The sequence below is a fragment of the Lingula anatina genome, chromosome 8, assembly GCF_051362555.1.
Source record: "Lingula anatina isolate TDL-2025a chromosome 8, LinAna3.0, whole genome shotgun sequence".
In the NCBI taxonomy this organism is placed as follows: Eukaryota; Metazoa; Brachiopoda; class Lingulata; order Lingulida; family Lingulidae; genus Lingula; species Lingula anatina.
The window spans coordinates 9,520,439-9,541,412 of record NC_141774.1 but is presented as its reverse complement, the minus strand read 5'-3'; the positions used below and the strand labels follow the sequence as shown (position 1 = coordinate 9,541,412).

At 38.2% G+C, this 20,974-nt stretch overlaps 2 protein-coding genes across 9 annotated transcripts in view; one reads left to right on the top strand and one right to left on the bottom strand.

The window, feature by feature from the left end:
- LOC106160576 (glycine receptor subunit alpha-3) overlaps nucleotides 1-15,989 on the top strand; it is a 59,296-nt gene extending 43,307 nt beyond the window's left edge. For 4 of the 5 annotated variants that reach the window (XM_087019398.1, XM_013537226.2, XM_013537241.2 and 1 more), the window contains 9 exons: nucleotides 4,144-4,972; nucleotides 10,383-10,447; nucleotides 11,161-11,228; nucleotides 11,820-12,049; nucleotides 12,422-12,504; nucleotides 13,005-13,136; nucleotides 13,483-13,712; nucleotides 13,935-14,105; nucleotides 14,453-15,989. In XM_087019398.1, coding sequence (XP_086875524.1) covers nucleotides 4,821-4,972; nucleotides 10,383-10,447; nucleotides 11,161-11,228; nucleotides 11,820-12,049; nucleotides 12,422-12,504; nucleotides 13,005-13,136; nucleotides 13,483-13,712; nucleotides 13,935-14,105; nucleotides 14,453-14,620 — 1,299 coding nt within the window. In that variant the 5' untranslated portion in view covers nucleotides 4,144-4,820 and the 3' untranslated portion in view covers nucleotides 14,621-15,989. Of the gene's footprint in view, nucleotides 1-4,143; nucleotides 4,973-9,376; nucleotides 9,436-10,382; nucleotides 10,448-11,160; nucleotides 11,229-11,819; nucleotides 12,050-12,421; nucleotides 12,505-13,004; nucleotides 13,137-13,482; nucleotides 13,713-13,934; nucleotides 14,106-14,452 lie in introns of all 5 variants that reach the window. The other variant, XM_087019399.1, reaches the window with a different exon arrangement.
- Nucleotides 15,990-19,339: 3,350 nt separating this feature from the next.
- LOC106160672 (glycine receptor subunit alpha-2) overlaps nucleotides 19,340-20,974 on the bottom strand; it is a 45,871-nt gene continuing 44,236 nt past the window's right edge. For all 4 annotated transcript variants that reach the window (XM_086994240.1, XM_086994242.1, XM_086994241.1 and 1 more), the window contains one exon: nucleotides 19,340-20,901. In XM_086994240.1, the coding sequence (XP_086850366.1) occupies nucleotides 20,695-20,901 (207 nt within the window). In that variant the 3' untranslated portion in view covers nucleotides 19,340-20,694. The remainder of the gene's footprint in view (nucleotides 20,902-20,974) is intronic.

The following is a 20,974-nucleotide window of genomic DNA, read 5'->3' as shown; positions in this document are numbered from 1 at the left end:
TTTTTTTTAAATTTTTTTTATCTTATTTATTATTTTTTTTTTTACAAATGCAGCTTTAAAAGAAACTGCGTTAATTTTGATAGATGATGATGAGAATAACGAGGTCTTGCATCGATGGATGCTACATTTTCAAACCGTCCTCGTTCCATTATAAAAATAATGAGAGAATCCGCTACCGTGTGGAGTAAATTGTGTCGAGAAATTACACATGAAATGGCTAGAAGATTGCGCTGCAAATTGATTCTTTTTTCAGGGAGGCTGTTATAATTGGTTTTTTTTTTTGATGTTGAACAGCTGAGGGCTTGTTGTCCCTATAACTTGGAGTGAGATCAGGAAATGTGACCGATTTGATTCAAGTCCCAGTCACAGCTCATTTAACTTTGCCTGGATAGCAAACAGACGACACAGTTGTTTGATGTTTGATGTAAAAATTCTTTGTAGTTTGGATGTTTGGTGACGAAAATCGATTTTCTAATGACGTCAGTTAGTCGCCTGATGACGTCGGTTTATTTGTCGGAGGGCGCCATTTAGTTGTGACTGTTTCGGTTGTGCACATACATTTGTATCTGTTTTTCTAGGACAAACATAACTTTGACACTGTATAAAAACACCAGTCTTCTTATTCAGGTACTTGTGAACCCTCAGAGAATTCGAAATTGAGAAGAAAATCAGTCTTCATCATTCCGAAGACAACTAGTACATGTAGCAACCGTATAAAAGGTTTGGAAATGAACGTCTCTAGGTCTGAGAAGCTCACTGTAGAAAATGGGAATAATAATAAGATATACGACACGATACTATTATTATTATTATCATTATAGTTATCGATCCCTGTGCTAATCAATCGAGTAATGAGGTCTCAATGCTTCTTGAAAATCACAAACTTCATAAAGGATTTCGTGACAGGGAAAGCAAACCAGAATCTTAATACTATCGGAAATTGAAGCAATTAATCGATTCCAGGGCAGCTTTCTCTGCGGTGCTGTCACGTTTCCATGACAACCGGTATCACAGAGAGAAATTTTACTGAAAAGAAAATTACGATACAGATAATGCGTACAATATATCCATTAGAAAAGTTATTTTCTGCTAATTTGCTGTCAATTTTGCAGCTGGGTCTACTAAATTCGATCGGGCTGCAAAGCAAGGCGATTTAGTTTCAACAAATCTTGCTAAGCGAAACGTTAAAAAAACCTAGATTATTATTTGCGAAATGTGATTTATTTCCAAGGGAATTATTGTTTCCTGCTTTCATCTTTATTCATTTATGTCATTTATTGGAGGCAAGAAACACGCGTCTGGTTTATAAAAAAAGACATATTCAATATCGAAGAAAACTAATCAAATGCAATATCGTAGAACAATAATCATCCGGTTTTGGTAGACTACTGTATCTTAATCCTGCCAGAAAGCAAGAGTCATGCGTCTGGTTTGTAAAAAGAAAAAAGACATTCCAATATCATAGAACAATAACCATCCTGTTTTAGTAGACTACTATATCTTTATCCTGCACTCAAGTATACCAGAGTTAGAATAAGTAACATACACAAAGTTAAGTGCCGGCATTAATGCACATGAATTTAAGTGAAAAAAAAAAGAACTAATGGTCCGTTTCGCACTTCTGTGTGACAGCGCATCTCTAGTGACTATCGAAACATCCCCTGTAATACCAATACACCCGACCTTTTAGTAGAGTTTCATAAATTCTTCATATCACTTACATCATCATCATCAGGGCCGTAGCCACCTTAATGAAATTTGTTGTTATTTGAGTGAGAAAAAAGTGTTCTTTTGACGCCGAGACCTTCCGTTCGTGTTGTATGATTTAGTTAGGAAATCTACTGGAAGAGCTGGAAGTGGTTGGAAATGGCATCATGTTTAAAACGGTAGCAAACGCACTCAGAGGCACGTAGCACCGAGTTTTACAAACTTTTATGCACTTCATATGTTTTTTTTTTTGGTTTCCTCTCCAAAAAGTTCTTTCTATACATCACAGTAAAGTATTCAACTTTCAACAAACTACAAAAATGAGTTGAATTCGCACTCACCTGACCCCTGACCCGTAGTAGGCTATTTCATTTGATTTTTGTTAATTATGTTTGTTTGCACGGCCCACCTGCCACCTAAGCTATGTATGCAATCTCTGTCATTTTAGCTGAAATCGCGGGTGCCGGCCAGGTGTTTTCTATATCCTAAATACTATGCATAGGATACTTCGACCCCAAGGTACCCCATAACGAGTATCAGTATACTATATTAATTGACCGATGCCATTTGTACCGAAGGTCGCCGCTTTGCCACAGGGGGTATCATTAGTACATGTGTATCAAACGTAACCAAATAAGAGATCGAATTTGGCCAATGAAATCAGCCCGCACATGGAGTTTATTTCTATTAACGAAGTTACGTCAGAAGTCTCGAAGAAGGAAGGGGTGCACCTTAATTGTTAATGTGTGTGTGCGTGTGTGTGTATTTGCGTGCGTGCGTGTGTGTGTGTGAGTGTGAGAGAGAGAGAGAGTGTGTGAGAGAGAGCTCAGTAAACAGAATATAATTATAACGTTACCATAACGTTACCAAAATACGTAGTTTTGTTATAAAACGTTGCATGTTTGCTGGGAGAAAGAGAGAAATGGCATATTTGAAGTTCATCGCGCCATGAAAAACTTGACTTTGGAATCATATACCAAAGTGTAAGGGAAGATATAACGAGTGCGCGAAGGGTGCAGATGGATAGATGGAGCCACAAAAAAGCTAAGCTTGTGAATAAAAGTTGTGATTCACTCAATCAATAATAAAAAACAGCTTTGCCATTTATAACTCAGTGCCTTTTTTAAACAGCGCGAAATGTTTATTTTCATTTTATGGCCCCGTACGTTGTATTGATATAAGTATAATAACCATATGTCCATACTGTACTAGAAATATGACAGAAAAAAGAATGGCAAAGTCACGTACATGTAACGAAAACCACTGTCGGTTCTGAAAGAGGCTCAGTCACAGTGGGTGTTCTAAATACGTGACGTTTGGGCTGTATATATCTGTTGAAATGGAGGCTTCTCACACCTGTGGCCGCACAGGTATGAAAAACGCTGCGCTCGAGCCGAGCACGGCATAAGGTGGTTCCACTTGTGATGGGTAAGGGTTCAGGCAAATGATACTCGTGGTTAAGGAACGCTGCTTAGTACATTGCTCCGGGATGTCTGCTCTTGGAGCATCGTACATGTAGCTGTGGTTTATTAACTAAGAACGTGGTATAAATCGGAGCAATTTTGGTTTGTGCAGATGGGGAGCGTTTTTATGAAATTTTATGGAATTTTAGCACATTGGATCTTGCTTTTGGATACATTTTCTGTCTTACAGACATTATATGTCTGTTTCTCTACATGCGTTGTTGAGAAATTAGATGAGTAGGTGTTAAATTTACCTGCTTGTGACCACAAAACGTGTTCATTACTTTTTTTTTTTTGTTTCCGCAGTGTTTTGAAAGATCTATGTGTTACCAGTACGGCCAGTGTAAGGAAAACACATTTTACGTTATCACATTGTCAATACTGTAACTTATTTAGAGTTAGCAATTAAGCGGAATATTTTGTATAGCCAGTGCAGTGTCCAGGGGGTGAATAAGAAGTTCCATACTCTCTTATCCATTTTAAGGTCACCACACGTGCAAATTTAATTCGAATCGGAAATGTAAATTTAGGATGCTTTGCCGTTGTTTGTTGCAGGTCACTGAGTTTCGAATGCATTTGGGAACCATTTTGGTTATTGTTGTTTATTATTGTACTTGCTGGTGTTTTGATCAGATGTTTGACTCAGAAAAAAAAGATTAGATTTTTCCTTTTCTAGTGTTAAAATGTATCGGTCAGGTTAATTCCACTATACTTATTTTTATATCATGATTATAACGAACTAAGGTACAATTGGGCGACTGGAATCCAGTACTTCTCCAGTGCTTATTGTATCACATATATCAAAGCCGTCGATTATAATTTGTCAAGTAGTAATACATATTTTCGTATAAAACTTCTATAATTTAAGTGCATTCTTCTATTGGAAACTTGATTCTGTTTTATAGCCATTCCTCATCATAACGTCATTATAAAATGTTTAAAAAAATTAACAAAATTTTATTTTTCTTTTCAGGAATTTGTGGGGCGTAATCATAGCCACGTCTACTCCCATTTCCACATTATATAAGACAGGCGTACAGCATACGTATAATCCTTAAAGACGACAGTAAGAGGAACATCTACTATCGGAAATAGTGCAGTCAAAGCTATCGAAGAGTTCTCTCAGAAGAGAAACAGCGTTCAAGAAACGAACTTAAAGTAGAGGGAAGCGACAAAATACGTGTCCTGTTAAGGCTAAATATATTTTGACTCAGGAACCGTTGTTTGGAGCAAGGGAATCCGATCCATTGATTTCTCAAGTTCCTCTGGGTGGTCGTGCAATTGCTGCTAAAAGTCTGATGTTCAGAGGGGAGTTTTTGCAAGGATATCCGTCATTCCCGTCTCCTTCTGGTGTGTGCTGAACAATTGATCAAGGCATAAGGGTAATCAAGTTAAATTTCAAAACGAGGGCGTCCCCGGGGAAGAATTTCTGAAGTCAATTAATTGAATTTGATGCCGACGTGACTGGCGATTCCAACGACACCTCGTGCGTTTGGTTGCGCCCGTTCTGTCTTATAAAGTGTGCGCGTTCTTCCTATCAAAAATCACTCGTTGTGGCGAGAGAGAGCAGCGGAAATCAGTGCCTTTCTGAGATCCGGATTACAGAACTTATTCTCAAGGTGCCGATTTTATTGGCAGCATCACTGAAACATGGAAATGAAGAGGTTGCTTCACTTTGTTCATATAGCAGCGCTGCTGTTACTGACGATGTCGCCGTTGGAGGCTGCTGGTGGAAAGAAAGAAAAGAGAAAAAGGCGACGGGAGAACAACGTGCACCACGACCCGCCTGCTGTGAATTCCACGTAAGTAAAAATTGGTTTTAAAACTGATTTTGTATCAGAATGGAATGCGTGTACTAGCTTCTAATTACGCCTGCAATCTTTGGACTGATTTTAGTGTCAATATCATAAAGAAGTTCAAGTTATCACTAGTAACTACAGTGGCCACTTGAACCATTTTCACATCTCCCAACTTAGTAATCTTTTGCATCAGACTTAGTGAAGTTTATCTTTTAATTTGTCCATCTTATTGTTTTATCAAGATCGCCTACACCGTGCTTGTCTAACTGTCCATAGATACCGTGCATTCCTCTGGACATTATATTCAGCTTTACCATCACGCGCATTCACGCTTACGCACAAAGATCCGCACACGCACACGTTCATTTTTTCATTCGTTATTGGGGAAATACCATCATCCCATCCATTATTCCGTCTTTACCTACTCCGTGGTTAGATTTGTGTGTTTTAACCAGAAGGCACCCGTTCTTAAGTTTTATTACATGTAACTCCAGTCAAGCTTTAAATCTGTATTTTTCAAACTCTTTCCGCCCTCGTAAAACAACTGCTATAAAGCTTGATACGATGCGAGGGGGAAATGGGCATAACAGCACGAGACACTTTAACCAAATTATGTCACGACCTTCTAGCATTTCAAAATACTCGGGATATGTCGACTCGTTCTAAAACACACAGTCTAACCTTAAATCTCTCGGTTTACAATAACATTCTATCTGTATCTCCATCTGGTTTTGTTTCATCCATTAGGCTTCAGGCACTTTGGTTTAGCTCCCTCAGGCATCGCTCTCTTTCTCGACCATGAAATAAGTTTCTACCTAACTTCATAAGTCCCCACGTTATTTAGTTACTCATAGTATTTCTTTTCTCCGGAGACGCTCTCCGAGGAATAACATTGAGTTTTTAGTTGACGGAAATACGCTTTAACAAACGCACGATATTTAAAAGACATTTATTCGCGTTTGTATATTAAGGAACCTTCACCATGATGAATCGTGGTTCCTTGTTGTTTCCACAAAGGAAACTCGACCTCGGTTATTTCTCCACCGTATCATCCCCATCGCACAGTTAGAGTTCAAACCTACGCAGTTGAAAATCAGAGATATGTATTGTGACAAATGGTTTACGTAACATAATCTTCTTAACGATGACGATGCTACACAAAGCACTGCCAATTTCTCCAGTTGCTTTCCAATAGAGCTGGCTTTAGACGGAGCCTTAAGTGCACGAACTCTTAATCACCCTCCGTATTTGATTAACGATCTAGCGCAGACGGAAAACGTGTGCGTGTTAACAACGATGAGGGATGTCTGCATCCACCTCCTCCCCCCCCCCCGCCATCTCCTTCTCCACCTCTGAAAAAACTATAACGAGCTAAATTATTTTTCTTATCAAAATTAGTGCTTTTGTCTGGTTTTACAGTTTATGTATGTCCCTGCTCTCTCCCCCCGCCCCCAGCAAAATTCTACATCCCCTGGTAATCCACTGTCCCTTCAATAATGAAGAGCAAAAACATCAGGGCCAGTGTGAACAAAATACATAACAAGAGTTATCTGATACGGGCTCGCACGCATGCATACACAAACACACGCACAATCACGCGAACGCACACGCACACCCATTCACACAAACACATGCGTCCATATCTGTGTTTCATTTCAGCTGTCACTGCATTAGTAATCACATGTAATATTGTGTTACCGCCATGTAAACAGTATTTTGTTTATTATTTAATGAAATCATGCTGGCCTCTATTATTACAAGGGTTTATTATCGGTAATCGATGGTGGTATTAGATGTTTATTAGAGTGGTTATTTCACAATAGTTTGATTGGCAAATACTGGACATTCTGACGGGAATAAAGAGGGTTTGTTTGCACCCCCCCTCCCCACTGTCTGAAGAATTTTTTAAAAAATGCGTATGTTTGGAGAATTTTAAGTCCTTTTACTGGCCTCATTTTAATCTGTATTTCCTCACTTCAGGCAGGCAATTGGTCCCGATTCCAACGTCTGTTTCAGAAAATTTGAGAAATAAAAAAGGAGCGGGGCGGTAGGACTTCTAAATTAAGTTTCAATAATCAACCAAAGGCTCTAGAGCCGGCGGTGTTTTTCGAAATCTCGGATCAAAATTGTATAAATCCACTCAAAAATGTCACGTGTGTAGATATATTTATACAAGGTGAAAGAAAAAAAGAAATAGAACAGGTATTAATTATTCAAATATAGGTCAGGCTGCCCCGAACCGTATCGGTCTTTGGTGGAGATGATGTTTAAACGCAATCAAGAAAAAAGTAACATGCTCCAAGTCTTATATTATTTATAGTGGACGACGGGCATGACGTACAATGTCATTATAGTCTTTTCCCCCGAGATTTGGTAGCCTTGTATAGTTAAATTTTCTAGGTTTGGCTATCGTGTTATCTTGTTTTATCGTCCTAAGGCCATGTTCACAACCAGTTGATCTGCGGACTACCTAGTCCGCGGATCAAATATGGCGCGACCCACTTGAAAGCATGTCGAGATTACATTGCTCTGCCCCTGCTGGGACGGCACGCATGGGAGGAACGAATCCGTTGTCAAGTGCGCAATTTATCAAGAGAAGCGGACAAGATTATCGGCGGGTTAAATAATTTTGAACGGCCAAGGTGATTTGTCCATTTTTAAAAGCTGAAAAGTACGTTTGGAAAATTTTCACCATTTTCTTCGGTTAACGAAATGTGGATATAAACATGTGTGAAGTTGAGCGGAACCCTTTGAATGTACGGAAAACCAGTGACTCATTTAACAAAATGTGTATTAAAGTATCTTCACTAACACGTGTGTTTTACGTTTGCCACAATGTGTGACCCATTTCTTGATAACCCTTTGCCCTGATGTCTTGTTATACTACAATGTTTCAAGTTCCAATTGATTAAGAACTCCTTTAAGCACGTTGCACGTTCTGTGCACTTGCTCTCGATCAAACAACAGGTTTTTGTATTTATTCAATTTTGATACAGCTCCTTTTCTTGAGACAAAATATTTGCATTTTATGGCGATGTAAGTTGACTCACAGACGTTAATCAATAGCCGGATGTTTGTCAAGAGTAATTAACATTGGCTTGATAAATGCATCCCTCTTTAACGACATTGGCGTCTCCCTCCACGGCAACATTGACATTTTGTTGGACGCTTCTCTTGATCAACGATGACGTTTCTTGAACCGTGACTGGAGTGTATGTAATTTAGTTAATGGAAATTGACAAGTCGTCTCTTTTACCAAATTTTGGACATGCAACAGTACGTCCAGCACATTTATGTTTTATAACTTGTCCCTGCTTAAGTAGATCGATTGATTAAATAAAAGAACACCCGTCTAATCTGTTTCGCCAATTAAGCCAGCACGCCGTCCTCTCCAAAGTAAAAATCCTGAATTTTTAAAAAGCACTTAGCCTAAAAAATCGCTCTAAATATTGGATGCCTTTTAAACACGCAGCCTCTAAAAAAGAACAGCTGTTAAGAAACAGCAGTCATTTGTCTTTGTTAAACCATCTTGTGTAATTTTCATGTACTCAGTAAACTAGATTTCGTGCGTCTCCTTCGCTGCGGTCACTAGTAAGTGGATTTTGGATTTCGTACAGGGGCTTCTTTCCCGATAGTGATTGAGTTAGGACAATCGCTGTCAGTATACTTCAATATATAATCTTATTTTTCAACGTAAGAGTATACTGTATGCACGCAATGGCCAGATGAATCGAACTGCTAGGAGTGTAAGATTCTTTGATGTAGGGGAGAGTCAAACGAAATAATATGAAAAAATAAGATGTTCTTCTGTGTGTGTTTAAATAAATATAGTCAGTAACTTTTCACATATCATTTGGCAATCAGTTGTCATACATATTGGTTGACATTTTATGTGGAGAAAAATATAAATTTATATTGAAAGAGGAAGATAAAGCGAATATTGTTCGTTCTTTCGTAAATTTTACAAAGTTCTCTACCCAAGCAATCATTTTCCATCGATATATAATCAGCGGTCACACTATTGGATCTAATATGGCTGATGTTACACTTCTTATTTCAGATGACACCAACGTTGCTCTCCAGTACAAAATTGTATCTAATGATTTTGTATTGAATAATGTTTTAAAATATATATCATATTTCCATGTTTCTTCCTCTTTAGCCCTTGGTTCTTAGGGAGGCCGTTACGGCATTACGATAACATTAGGACAAAATTGTAATCCTATATGGTTTTGCATTGAATAATGATACACATTATGTTTACAAATTTCTTCCCCTTTAGCTGCTCTTGGTTCTTAAGGAAGCTGTTACGGAAATACGATAAAATTACGTCAAAATCGTAATCCTATATATGATTTTGCATTAAATAATGATATATATTATTTTTACATATTTCTTCCCCTTTAGCTCTTGGTTCTTAGGGAAGCTGTTACGGAATTACGATAAGCTGAGACCCCCCATGCAAGGTAACGACAAAATAAACAAACTGGCAGAATTGATGTTGGGGCCGGGGTAGCGCTGGCGCAGACGATATCGCAAATTGAAACATTAGCAATTTTTATCATCGAAAGAAATGATTGGAATGATTCCAAAACCTAACGCAGAATATTTAAAGTGAGCGAAACTTGATATACTGTATATTTGAGCTTAAATTAATTCTCTCAACAATTCCCCAAGCGCGTTACTTTAATACTTTTGAATTAATGGAATTGGTTGTCGTTCTACTCTTGTATAATAAGCAGTGTGATACTATGGAAATGATTCAATTTGCGATGTCCTTCCAAGGCCCACTTGGCTATGGCACTAACTTACCATCTTCTTTTCAGGGTTTTGATGGCTGTCCGCCTGCCGCCCACCGTTATTACTCTCAAACTTTCCTTCAAACTGTTTGCACGTCATATTCCACTCAAGCCATTTCACCAAGTACTTTAGACCAAAAGTCGGTCTGAACTTTTAGAACATACTTTTAGACTATTTTAACCCAACATACTAAATTGGAAACCAGTAGTAGACAAATGAGATAAAACAATGCATCTACTGGTATTGTACACTAACAGAAAAGTTCTTATTGTTTGAAACGGCTATTTGCCGCCATATTTAAAGAACTAGTGTACATTTTAAAAATAGTCAAAGTTGATCAAAATATTTGTCCAGCAGCTATTTTGGTCCAACAGTTAAAAACGAACCTCGGTCTAAAGTTCTCTTTAGAAACTGGCCCCTGACATTTGTATTGTGACTAATAAACATCGGTGTCACCTCTGATTGTTTCTGAACACATCTGATACGTATCGTCACCTTTGTTTATGAACCTGTAATCTTATTGTGCTCTTTTGGTGACTCCATCTCGTCGTTGATCACATCTTAATTATTGTTTAATATCGGTGTTGTTTTGTACCCTTTTCTTTTTCTGTAGATCTGGATTTCTGGAATCCCTTCTAAAGCGTTCCAACTACGATCGGGGGCAACCTCCAATGTTAGGTAGAGTATCTTTGTGTTATAACGAGGAGGGAGGAACGTGCTTCTTAATATTTGAAAAGGTGAAAAACGGATTTGAAGTTGGAGATGAAAGTTGCCAAAATGCTTTTTTTTCAAACTCAAAGGACCCCATACGTTACGGGTCTGTACCATCTAACCAAGAACAGTTCAGATCCAACGTTTGATCCTTTTCAGATATTGATTATATATATATCAGGCAAGTTATTGATCAGAGTTCTCACAGAGTAATGGTTTGCGTTGCTCATGAGACACAAAAGGCGTTAGTTATGAATTTGGGCTGACCGATTGTTACATTTCAATCTAATAAAATACAGAAAGTGGTTTGCATCCGGAGAAGGACCAGGAAAGCTAATTTGACAACGTTTTGTTATTCGGTAGTGCCAAAATACTATGAATATGATTAGGACTCGATCTTTTTTTGTTTTGGAGAATGTCAATTTGTTCCGAAAACACAGCCTTTGCTTCAAAAAATACTGGCATAACTCCATTTTTCAGTGAAAACAATTTTTAAAAATTTCTTTCACTTGAAAACCAAAGCTTTGAAATATAAAAAAAATGCACACGGATGGCACACAGTACAACAAACTACCCTTCATTATCTTTCATTCATTCTATTTTTCAAGATTAATTAATCAATTAATTTATTAATTAATTAATTGTTAATTGTTTCAATTACTTTATATTCATCATTGCAGACAAATCAACTCGAGTTGAACTGGGTATCTATATCAACAGTTTCTACTCAATTAGTGAACAAACGATGGTGAGTAAATTGGGTGCATAATATGTCACCTTGTGGAGTACGCATTATTAAATAGTGGAAAATGGCATCAGATTGTTATGACACATCAAATGAGCTCCACATCATTCGCTCGATCAAATACTGTATGTAAAGAAGAAAATCGCCATCCTGATTAACAAATAGATCACCTTAAAGCTTTAATTAAAGATTCAGACAGAAATATTGTGCCGAAGAATATAGGCCTACATAAATACTAAAATAGTGAATTAAATATAATATTAAATCTTTCGCTGAAAAGGATATCACGGCGTTTCAAACTTATCAGAAGGCATGCTTTAGATGAACTGATTTGGAGTTGTTACCAGTATCGTGGTCATCATTTCAACTTAAGATCCACTATTACGTTTAATTTTCTCATCATCACCTCATAATATAATTGGGCAAATCCGAACATTTACTTTGATACACATACATGTTAATTAGTACGCATCTGTCGTCATATCATTTTATCAACATGATCAAAATCAAAGTTGCACTGGTAGTACTTCTTCTTCTGTTAATATAGATATATACTTCGTCACAAGCAAACGATTCTGTTTGTCTTTTATGTAGGACTTCTCCGTGAATATATATCTCCGTCAGAACTGGACGGACCCCAGGCTTGCATTCGACCCACAGGAAGGAGGCAGGGATATGATTAAGTTAGAGGATGGTTACTGGGACCGGTTATGGGTCCCGGATGTGTTCTTCCGCAACGAGAAAAAGGCCAATTATCATGACGTAACTATACCGAATAGGCTGATGAGATTATATTCCAATGGACAGATTTGGTATGTTACAAAGTAAGTATTTCATCCAAATGTTCCATTTATTAATGTACCTTGTCGGAATTGTTTGTTTTTGGGGACAGACGATAATCGAACCATCGACAAAATTTTGGTTTTTGGTAGAGTTGAATTGTGGCTGCTTGGACTTACTTGTACATCCATAACCCCAAACTGGTAGACGGTGTGCAAGGCCTCAGTATAAGGATTTGCCGGATTATACATTTATTTTCTTATGTGAAATCCATCGAACTGTTGAACGTAAAAGTAATTTAACATGTGTCGGGTTTTGTCCTGATTGAAATAATATCTTTCTGAATTTTCTGTAAAATAATCTTTTCGCTTGAAGTATCCTGTCTTCTTCTTCTTCTTCTTATTATTATTATACAGAATTTCAGCCACGCTTTCGTGCCCCATGGATCTGAAGAAGTATCCGTTGGATGTACAACATTGCCCAATGATGCTGGAGAGCTGTGAGTATCGTCTGCGCATTTGCATTTACATCTGATTACGTCATGTCAATTAAGTTCTTATTTGGGTAAATCACAGTATTGAGTTATGGATTCGGTGAATTTTGCCATGGTTTCAAGTCAGGAAGCAAGTAAAATGAACAAAGAACGAAACATTAATTTTAAAAATTAAATGAAAATTTTTGCTGACAAATTAATTATGTGATCATATTTTCCGCCTTGACAGTGATGGCTTGTAGTGTGAATGTCGCATAATATGACAGGGATTGGTGTGTCCGATATCTGCATTGTATTTACATATATTGTACTACCAGTGCAACTTTGATTTTGATCATGTTGATAAAATGTTATGACGATTGTTAAACACCCAGTTCATATATTTATTCCATTTACTTTAATTATTTTTCAAAAGAATATGGTATATTTATAATATGCATATAACTGTCATACGAATATAAAAGTACATTTTGAAGAGGTTTGATAGCTGTTCTGTTTATTATCAGTTGGCTACACAATGGACGTCCTGTATTTTGTCTGGATGAAGAATGCAGTGGACATGGATGACCACGTTAGCTTACCGCAGTATAAACTACAGGGACATCAGCTAGAAGACTGCTCCCAAAACTATACCGCAGGTGGGGCGCATTGGGTTTTATTTTAATATTAAATTTTTTATTTGTTTCAAGAAGTACACTTCAGGTTATTATGTTTTTAAAATTTGTACCTTGTGCATCGTGTGAAAACATGTTACATTTACCCCGTTATCCTGCATTCTAAAAAAACTCTTACTGTATTAATAAAAAGTAGCTGGATTGACTTTTATCATGTGCCACTTTTTTTTCTTTTCCAACAGGTGCCTTGATGTTGTCTTTGCAGTTAAGCATACTGTATTATTCACAGTATCCCATTTTGTTCATCATTATTTTCTGCTTTTTGTCTGTACATTTGACAGATTTGCCGCCTTGTTTTCTTTTCTAACAGGTGCCTTTCCTTGCCTCAAAGTTACATTCAACTTAAAGCGTGATATCGGCTACTACATGATTCAGGTCTATGTCCCCACTGCTCTCATTGTCATATTATCCTGGGTCGCATTCTGGATCAGTATAGACTCCAGTCCGGCACGTGTCAGTCTCGGCCTCCTTACGGTCCTCACTATGACGACACAGAGTGCATCTGCGCGTGCGTCATTGCCACGTGTGTCATATATCAAGGTGAGTGTTCATACTAGTTTAAATTTAACCTTGCACTGTATAAATTTTGCCCTTGGCTTCAAACCGAGCTTAGTGCTTAAAATGAAACGAAAAAAGAATTCAAATTATTTTGAAGCCCTGGCTTCTGGGAACATTGGATAGAAAACATGACGTCATAGACATCTTTTTAACAAATTGTGTTGATGACGTAACATTGTCTCAGTGACGTCATTATCTTTTCAGGCTCTTGACGTGTGGATGTCCGTGTGCCTGGTCTTTGTGTTCGCGTCACTCCTAGAGTACGCCGCTGTCAACGTCTTTTCCCGGAGAGAGATTCCAAAGCCAAGCAAAGCTTCCTCGTTGATGGAGAAATTCAAGGGTCCGTCAGATAAATCGCTAAGGAGTTTAACAGAGGTAGGGCCCTCTATGACACCAGCTTTTGGGGTGAAATTTGGAGGCTTGAATTAAATGCGAACCGGTGTACCTCGAGTGATGGTGGTGGTGGTGATGGTGGTGATGAACCAGCTTCCAATTTACATTAGTTATTAAATCAAGGGGAAAATAAAGCAAAATAAATTGAATGCATGAATGAATTAAGAAATAAACAAATCGAAACTTAATTAAAGAAGGTCACAAAGGTTGCATTTCCCTGAATTCAAGGAATGATTAAGCTATTGAAGACCTTTTAAGTGAATGCCATATGATTTCCTACAGCCCCTATCCAATGATGTATTTTAACGTTTGTGTTTTTGTCGTTTCAGGTGGAAAACGGTGTCAATGGGCGAAAACAACCGCCGCAATATATCCGAGATCCATTCGGACGCGAAAAAGCGAGGATGGTGGATAAACTATCAAGAAAGTTATTTCCAACGACTTTTATCCTGTTTTGCCTTATCTACTGGCCAGTGTATATTTTCATAGACATGTAAAGTGCTACGTTACGGACATGAGAGATCAACAGCATAACGTAAACGAGTATAACAGAAAAACGTGTTTCAGCTTACATAATCTTGACGTGTTGCATGTCCGACCACATGTCCCACCACATGCGCACATGCACAAGTGATGCATGTAGGCGCACGCATGCGCAACAGATAAATGTGCCACGTGAAGCAAAATGACGTCACCATACACGTGTACATGTATGCTCAACATTGACTGGCCATGTTACCCAGGACGTGCATGGGAATACTACCGCTCTGACTGTGAATTTCACTGTAAATAACATTGAAGACCACCGTTTTTTAGAAACATTTTAACCATTTGTATGTATTGAAGACGCGCTATTTGTATAAAGACACTGAAGCGTTCGGTAGTTTACATTAAAGTTTGCAGTGCCCTTGAATTAATATTCGATATTATCTTGACATCGAAATGAAAGTATTGATTCACCCAGTTGTTTTAATGTAAGGTAAAGATGGGCTATAATTATTTTTTTCTGAAATATCAACTATATGTAGATACAGTATCAGGTTTAGTTTAAGTTCCATCTTTATCGCATACTATTCTAACCTTGACTGTTTATAAGTAAAACAATGTATCAAAACTTGACATTTTTGTGAAAGTATTCAGTGGTCGTTCATAGACACGACATAAGGTAAAAATGCGTGAAATGTGTTCTTTACAACTTCGTGATAGACAACATGATGAACATGTACTTACCTGTACTATGGCTCGTTTCACAAAAGCAACGACCTGGGTACATTTTCAGATATATGAATTTTTTTTTCTATCCTGAGATTTGCGAAAGAAACATAATCTTGCAGTGAAACTAATTTGCCTCTATGGAATTACTGTTTATTCCAAAAACAATATCCTGTATTGCCAATGTGCTGTAGTGCAAGTTTGTTTTATTCCCGATGTGTTAAACGTAATCGAACGCAGCTTTCTGGTGTAGTTTTAACGGATGTTTTTGTATGCCACGAAAACTTGAGTGCTTCTCACAAGGTTCCAGTGCGATTCATTATGAATAGTTGCTCTAAAGTAGCACCAATAAGTATGAGGGGATACTTGATCTGATCAAATGGTTATTGAAAGTTCCTTACTAAACTGCAATGGTAAGATACAACATGGAGGACAATACAGTTTCTTTTTGGGTTTTTAAGATTCACGTGAACGCTTGTATATTTTGTTGTACAATTTGCACCCACGGTCCTTCAAAAGAACCGACTTTCGTTTACTCTGTCTGACATACATTGTAGAATGTGCATATGTGATTTTTCGCCTTTCCATGTTCATCAAATCATTTTTCTTTATATTCCATTGCCCATCACGAAATAAAGAGTTTTTTATAACACCTATATATCTCCTTTAATTGCTGACTTCAACAAGACTATAAACTATTATTTATGACCGGTTTCCCATGCCTACTTGTACATCGAACTAACAGCATCGGTCCATCTCTAAGGGGTTCCTTGCTAAATTGCTTTCGGCTTAACCGGCTTAGATATCTGGCACGCCTGCTTAAGCTGCTAAATGATAATTGACTACCCCCTAGCAGCCCCAGTGGGCGTGCCAGACATCTAAGCCGGTTAAGCCGAAAGCAATTTAGAGAGAAACCCCTTGGAGATGGATTGTTCCTGTTAGATCAATCTAGGCATGGGAACCTAGTCTATGTTTAAAAAAACCTAATGGAAGGGACATCTTGTCGGTACTAAAAATATATGTTAAAACTAGTAAAGCACAAGTGTCCAACAATTTACCGGAAGAAAAAGGGAAATGTTTTGGAGTGGCCCATTTAAAACCACGTCTTTGGACTTGACGATGTTTTACATGTACCAGTAGAGATGCTTGCGATAGGCGTGAGTTGCTATTATGAGATGTTCGCAGTCAGTTCAATATTGTGTTAGAGACGTACACGCTGAGAATCAAACTGCAACTTTTGCCAGTTTGCAATTGCTTTATTTGATTTCCAGTGTGCAATTGTATTATACTGTAATCATTATACCCTCTAAATCCTAACCCAAACAATTATCAGTAACTAATGATGCTGCAATGAAGCAAATGACATAAAGAACTTCATAGACCATTTATTCTCCGTACATATATGCACGCGCGCTTTGCATACGCGTCTCTTACTGTACACTGAGGGTTAAAAAAGATAAATGGCTGTCAACGTCTGATTCAAATGTACTTTGATGTGGTGAAAAATTGAGATAGTACGTTAAAGCAAAAAAAATGAGCTCTAATGGGGGATGAGCGATAAAGCAATGAGCTAAATAATTCCAAGATTACTTGTGGATGGATTAAAGATTGATTTGCAAGCGAAAAGAGAGTGACTGTTAAGATCTGAACTGTTTTTAACCACCTCTTCCGTGTGAATAGTGAATAAAGCCTCCCTGGGCATTTCTTCACACTTTACAAAATGCCAGGGTACTTTTACTCAAATAGGACTTGCGCGTGTAATCATCATTCGCCCCTAGATTGTCTCAGCGCATGCTGCTACGCTAATGCAGACATCTACATGTATTTCCCTCGGTTTCTTCAGTTTTCTGTACTACCTTCTTTATGTTAAGCGTGTTAACCTGTCTCTTTCGTTATTTGATATCTCGTGAATATATGCCCCAAGGGATTCTGACGACCTTTTTTCCAACCCCACTCTGGGTTTTGGTGACGTCATTATAATGCACATGCCTAGTTTGTTGACAGACATTTGTAGATATTGTCAACGTCAATCTGCGTTATTTGTTGATAAATTAGGAATTTGGAAATATTATTCCTAATTCATATCGACTCACCGAGGTGACTGTACTTAAGCGATTTGATAAGTTCTCTAAGTTCAAAGCGTCCAACTTGCCAGTCTTTTTAAAGTGCATAATTACATTGCAAATATATAACATATGACAGTGTAAGCTAATCTGATTTAGGTTTTAAACCCAAACAATAGGATGTACACATTTCTGATCAAATAAGGTAGCCTTTACTGTCGTCACGTTTTTATCATTCTTTCACAAATGAAGTTTTCGTGATACTTTATGGGCTAAAGGAACGGAAATTGAGTAATAGCTTGGCAAAATGGTACAAATGATGTCAAAGCAAATATTATTTCAATGAGGCACGGGGATAAATATTATTATAAAATTAATTTTACTTCTGTCACGTCCAAGATACATTACGTGTTTTAGTAATTGCACTAAACTATACATAAATATAAGTTGCGATTCCCAGAAAACGCCTTGCATTCCCTGAAGAAATACGTTAATATTTCTCGTCTCGTTGATGTCACATGCTTTGGCAGTTGGTGTGAATGTCGATAATATTTTGACAGATTTTGAATAATTGTCCCGTCGCTAATGGCTCGTCTTCCATCGCGTGGGGGACTACTATTGCTATCGGATATGACAGGGTCTTCAACGAGTAAGGGCCCCTTTACACTGGACGGCGTCCTTTCTGCGTCCAGCAGTACGGCCCCATTTGAGAGTTAAAAAATTATAATACTTTACGTGCCGACAACTGGCCGATCATTGAGCATTCATTCTGATACAGAATCAATGCTCGTGTCTCCTTATTTAGACCACATTGATGCCAAATATCATGGTCGCAGAAAGGACGCAGAAAGGACGCCGTCCAGTGTAAAGGGGGTATAAGATGCGTCTTGAACGCCGGATGGTACCGGTCAGTATGTTGTATGTACTACGCTGAGCAAGGGTTAATGGCGTACTTTTACAAACTGGATCTAGTTTTGCAACAGTTTTCATGGGAAAGGCCGTTCACCACGCACGGGCCGATTATTGTTGTCAATTATTATGCATGATATTAAAGTCGATTGTCCAGTCTAATTAAGCGAACGGCGATGCGCAAACTTTTGCCATATTAACATTTTTTTACGACAGGGGGAGTGGGGAAGACAGGCCGATTATGTTTGACTATAACTTATATAATGTTACATATCTTTAAGTTTATTTTTAAAATAGTCTGAAATAGTGAACTACCACTACTTGATAGATACTGTAGTACGGTATTGTCTTTAAAGGTTTGAATGTTCCGGGTAACCGCGTACTTTAGGCCACTTTTTGGATGCCAAATAATAATAAAAATCAATAACAATGCTCGTCAGATATTTACGACTTACAATTTACAATTAGAGGCTTGATCAAAATGTCTCGAAAGTTGAAATTGTTAGAGCTACCAGACCGTGGCCTAATCAACCACGGGCAATTTAGTGAGACATTAGGCAGAAACAGCAGAAACAGCAGCAGGGTTTTCAATCAAAGCTCATTTTCTTTTCTCGATTACTGTTGCATCGCAACATCTGCGACTTTATTGCCGTATTGGATTACAGCCAGCCACCCAAGGAAGCTACCCGCCGTTTATTTATTCACGAGTAATTGCACTTTCAGCGTCTTAGGGCTTCATGTAATTTCAATTGAAATTCTCGGCTTACGAAGATCGAGTCAACCCCACGGGTACTCTCGCTTATTGCAATCAGTTGAACACATTAATACGACTTCTCCTTGATTTGGGAAGAAGACAGGAAAGTTGGTGGTTACGTTGGAGGCAGAGGGGACTCTTTAAATTGTTCACTGATTGCATGCAGCAAGGATCCTTAAGGAGTTGGATCGATCTACGTAGACCGATAATTTCAATGGGAATGAGCCCTTTGTTGATCATGATTGGCTTATTTACCAGGGAAAAGAACTTGTTTGAAGTGTAGCTGAGACAGATTTATTTACCATAAAGATTCTGAGTCTGAAGGATGAAAAGACGAAACGTCTTGGCAATTAAGACATTAGTTGAAACACGAGTAGAGTCAGAGAAACCATTTTTGCTTGTGTTTTGAAAACAGTTTAATCGAATTAAATATATTTGTGCCAACTTTGTATAAAAAAAACTAGTTTACATATGTTCTTACGTACCCTTTCTTAATTACCACTCCACAAAAGGCGTGCGAGATCTGAACTGATCACTCAAAAATACCCCACTTACTTATTCAGTTACAAAACATATTATGCGAAATATACCCCACTTTCGAGTAGCTCCAAAGCTTAACGGCGCCGCAGTTGTTATCGGTTCTGACACAAGGATAACTTGTAAACATATCGTTTAAAGCTTTTGTCGGGTTTTGTTCTACATGCACCCTGAGCTTCAGAGCTAACTTGACACTAACCTTTTCACTGTAGCTTATCTCCATCGTGTCAAGTAACCTCTGACCAGATTCGATAGCCCCCGCCGCCCGCCAATCAAATTTAAAGCCCGCACTCAATGACTCATTGAACGATCTAGCCAATGAACGCGAACGAGTCAAAGCGCGCTTTGTTCAAATCCGGACCAATCAAAGATAAGGCTGAATATCAGGGACTTGCCGTAACCTGTGGGCAGCACGCAAAATACATCATCCCTCAGTAGCTAATGATGCAGGGCATCATACTGCTCTGGTTTCAATTCCGATATACTCCATGCTTTCTTTGTGTACGGTTATGCACTCGGAACTACTCGGATGTCTCCGCACTCGACAATAACTATGTTGTTAGTATGGAGCTTGCGGAATCAGCCGAGGATTGCCGATTGACGATCAACCAATCAGCGTTTTCACCAAACTTTGGTGAAAAATTTTGAAACATGGATTCGATTGGCTTATATAAAATAGGTCAAACTATTTTCGTCAGAGGTTACTTGACACGATGGAGATAGGCTACAGTGAAAAGGTTAATGTCAAGTTAGCTCTGAAGCTCAGGGTGTCTACATGTGACATTTTAAGCATACGCCTGAGTTTACACTCTGCCCAGCCAGCGATGATATTTCGGCCTTGAAAAAAGGCCGTTTACTTTCATAATTCCTTCCAATTATACTCAGTGCATTTTCTAACTTGTTTTACGTCCTTTTCCATGCATCTGTTAACCTCGGTATGGCGAAGCGGACAAATGATCAAGCAAGCCTTCATCTAAGCCGATACTTTTTGATGAGATTGGAGAACGTGATGAGCGAATGACGTAATGGAAATGGTGCCTATTTGACCTCGGTTTCGATATCATATCACAGCGCCCTCTTCTACGCGGGCCACGTGTCAGTCGTCCGGCAACATAAAGTACGTTACCCAGTAAACGACATTGAAAAGGATGAATGAAACTGGGAATATTTTTCGTGATATTTTGTCTATATGTCTAGCTTTCTGTTTGTGTTCAATAAGAAAACGTTTTTCGTCCTCCCTAAGACTTGCATAGTCTGATTTTCCATTCATATGGAGTGAGATACCTGACGGAGTTGTCACGACCTGAAATGATTGCAATTTATGGTCAGTATATATATGAAATCTATTATTAAAATCAACTTCTGATTCAATTACA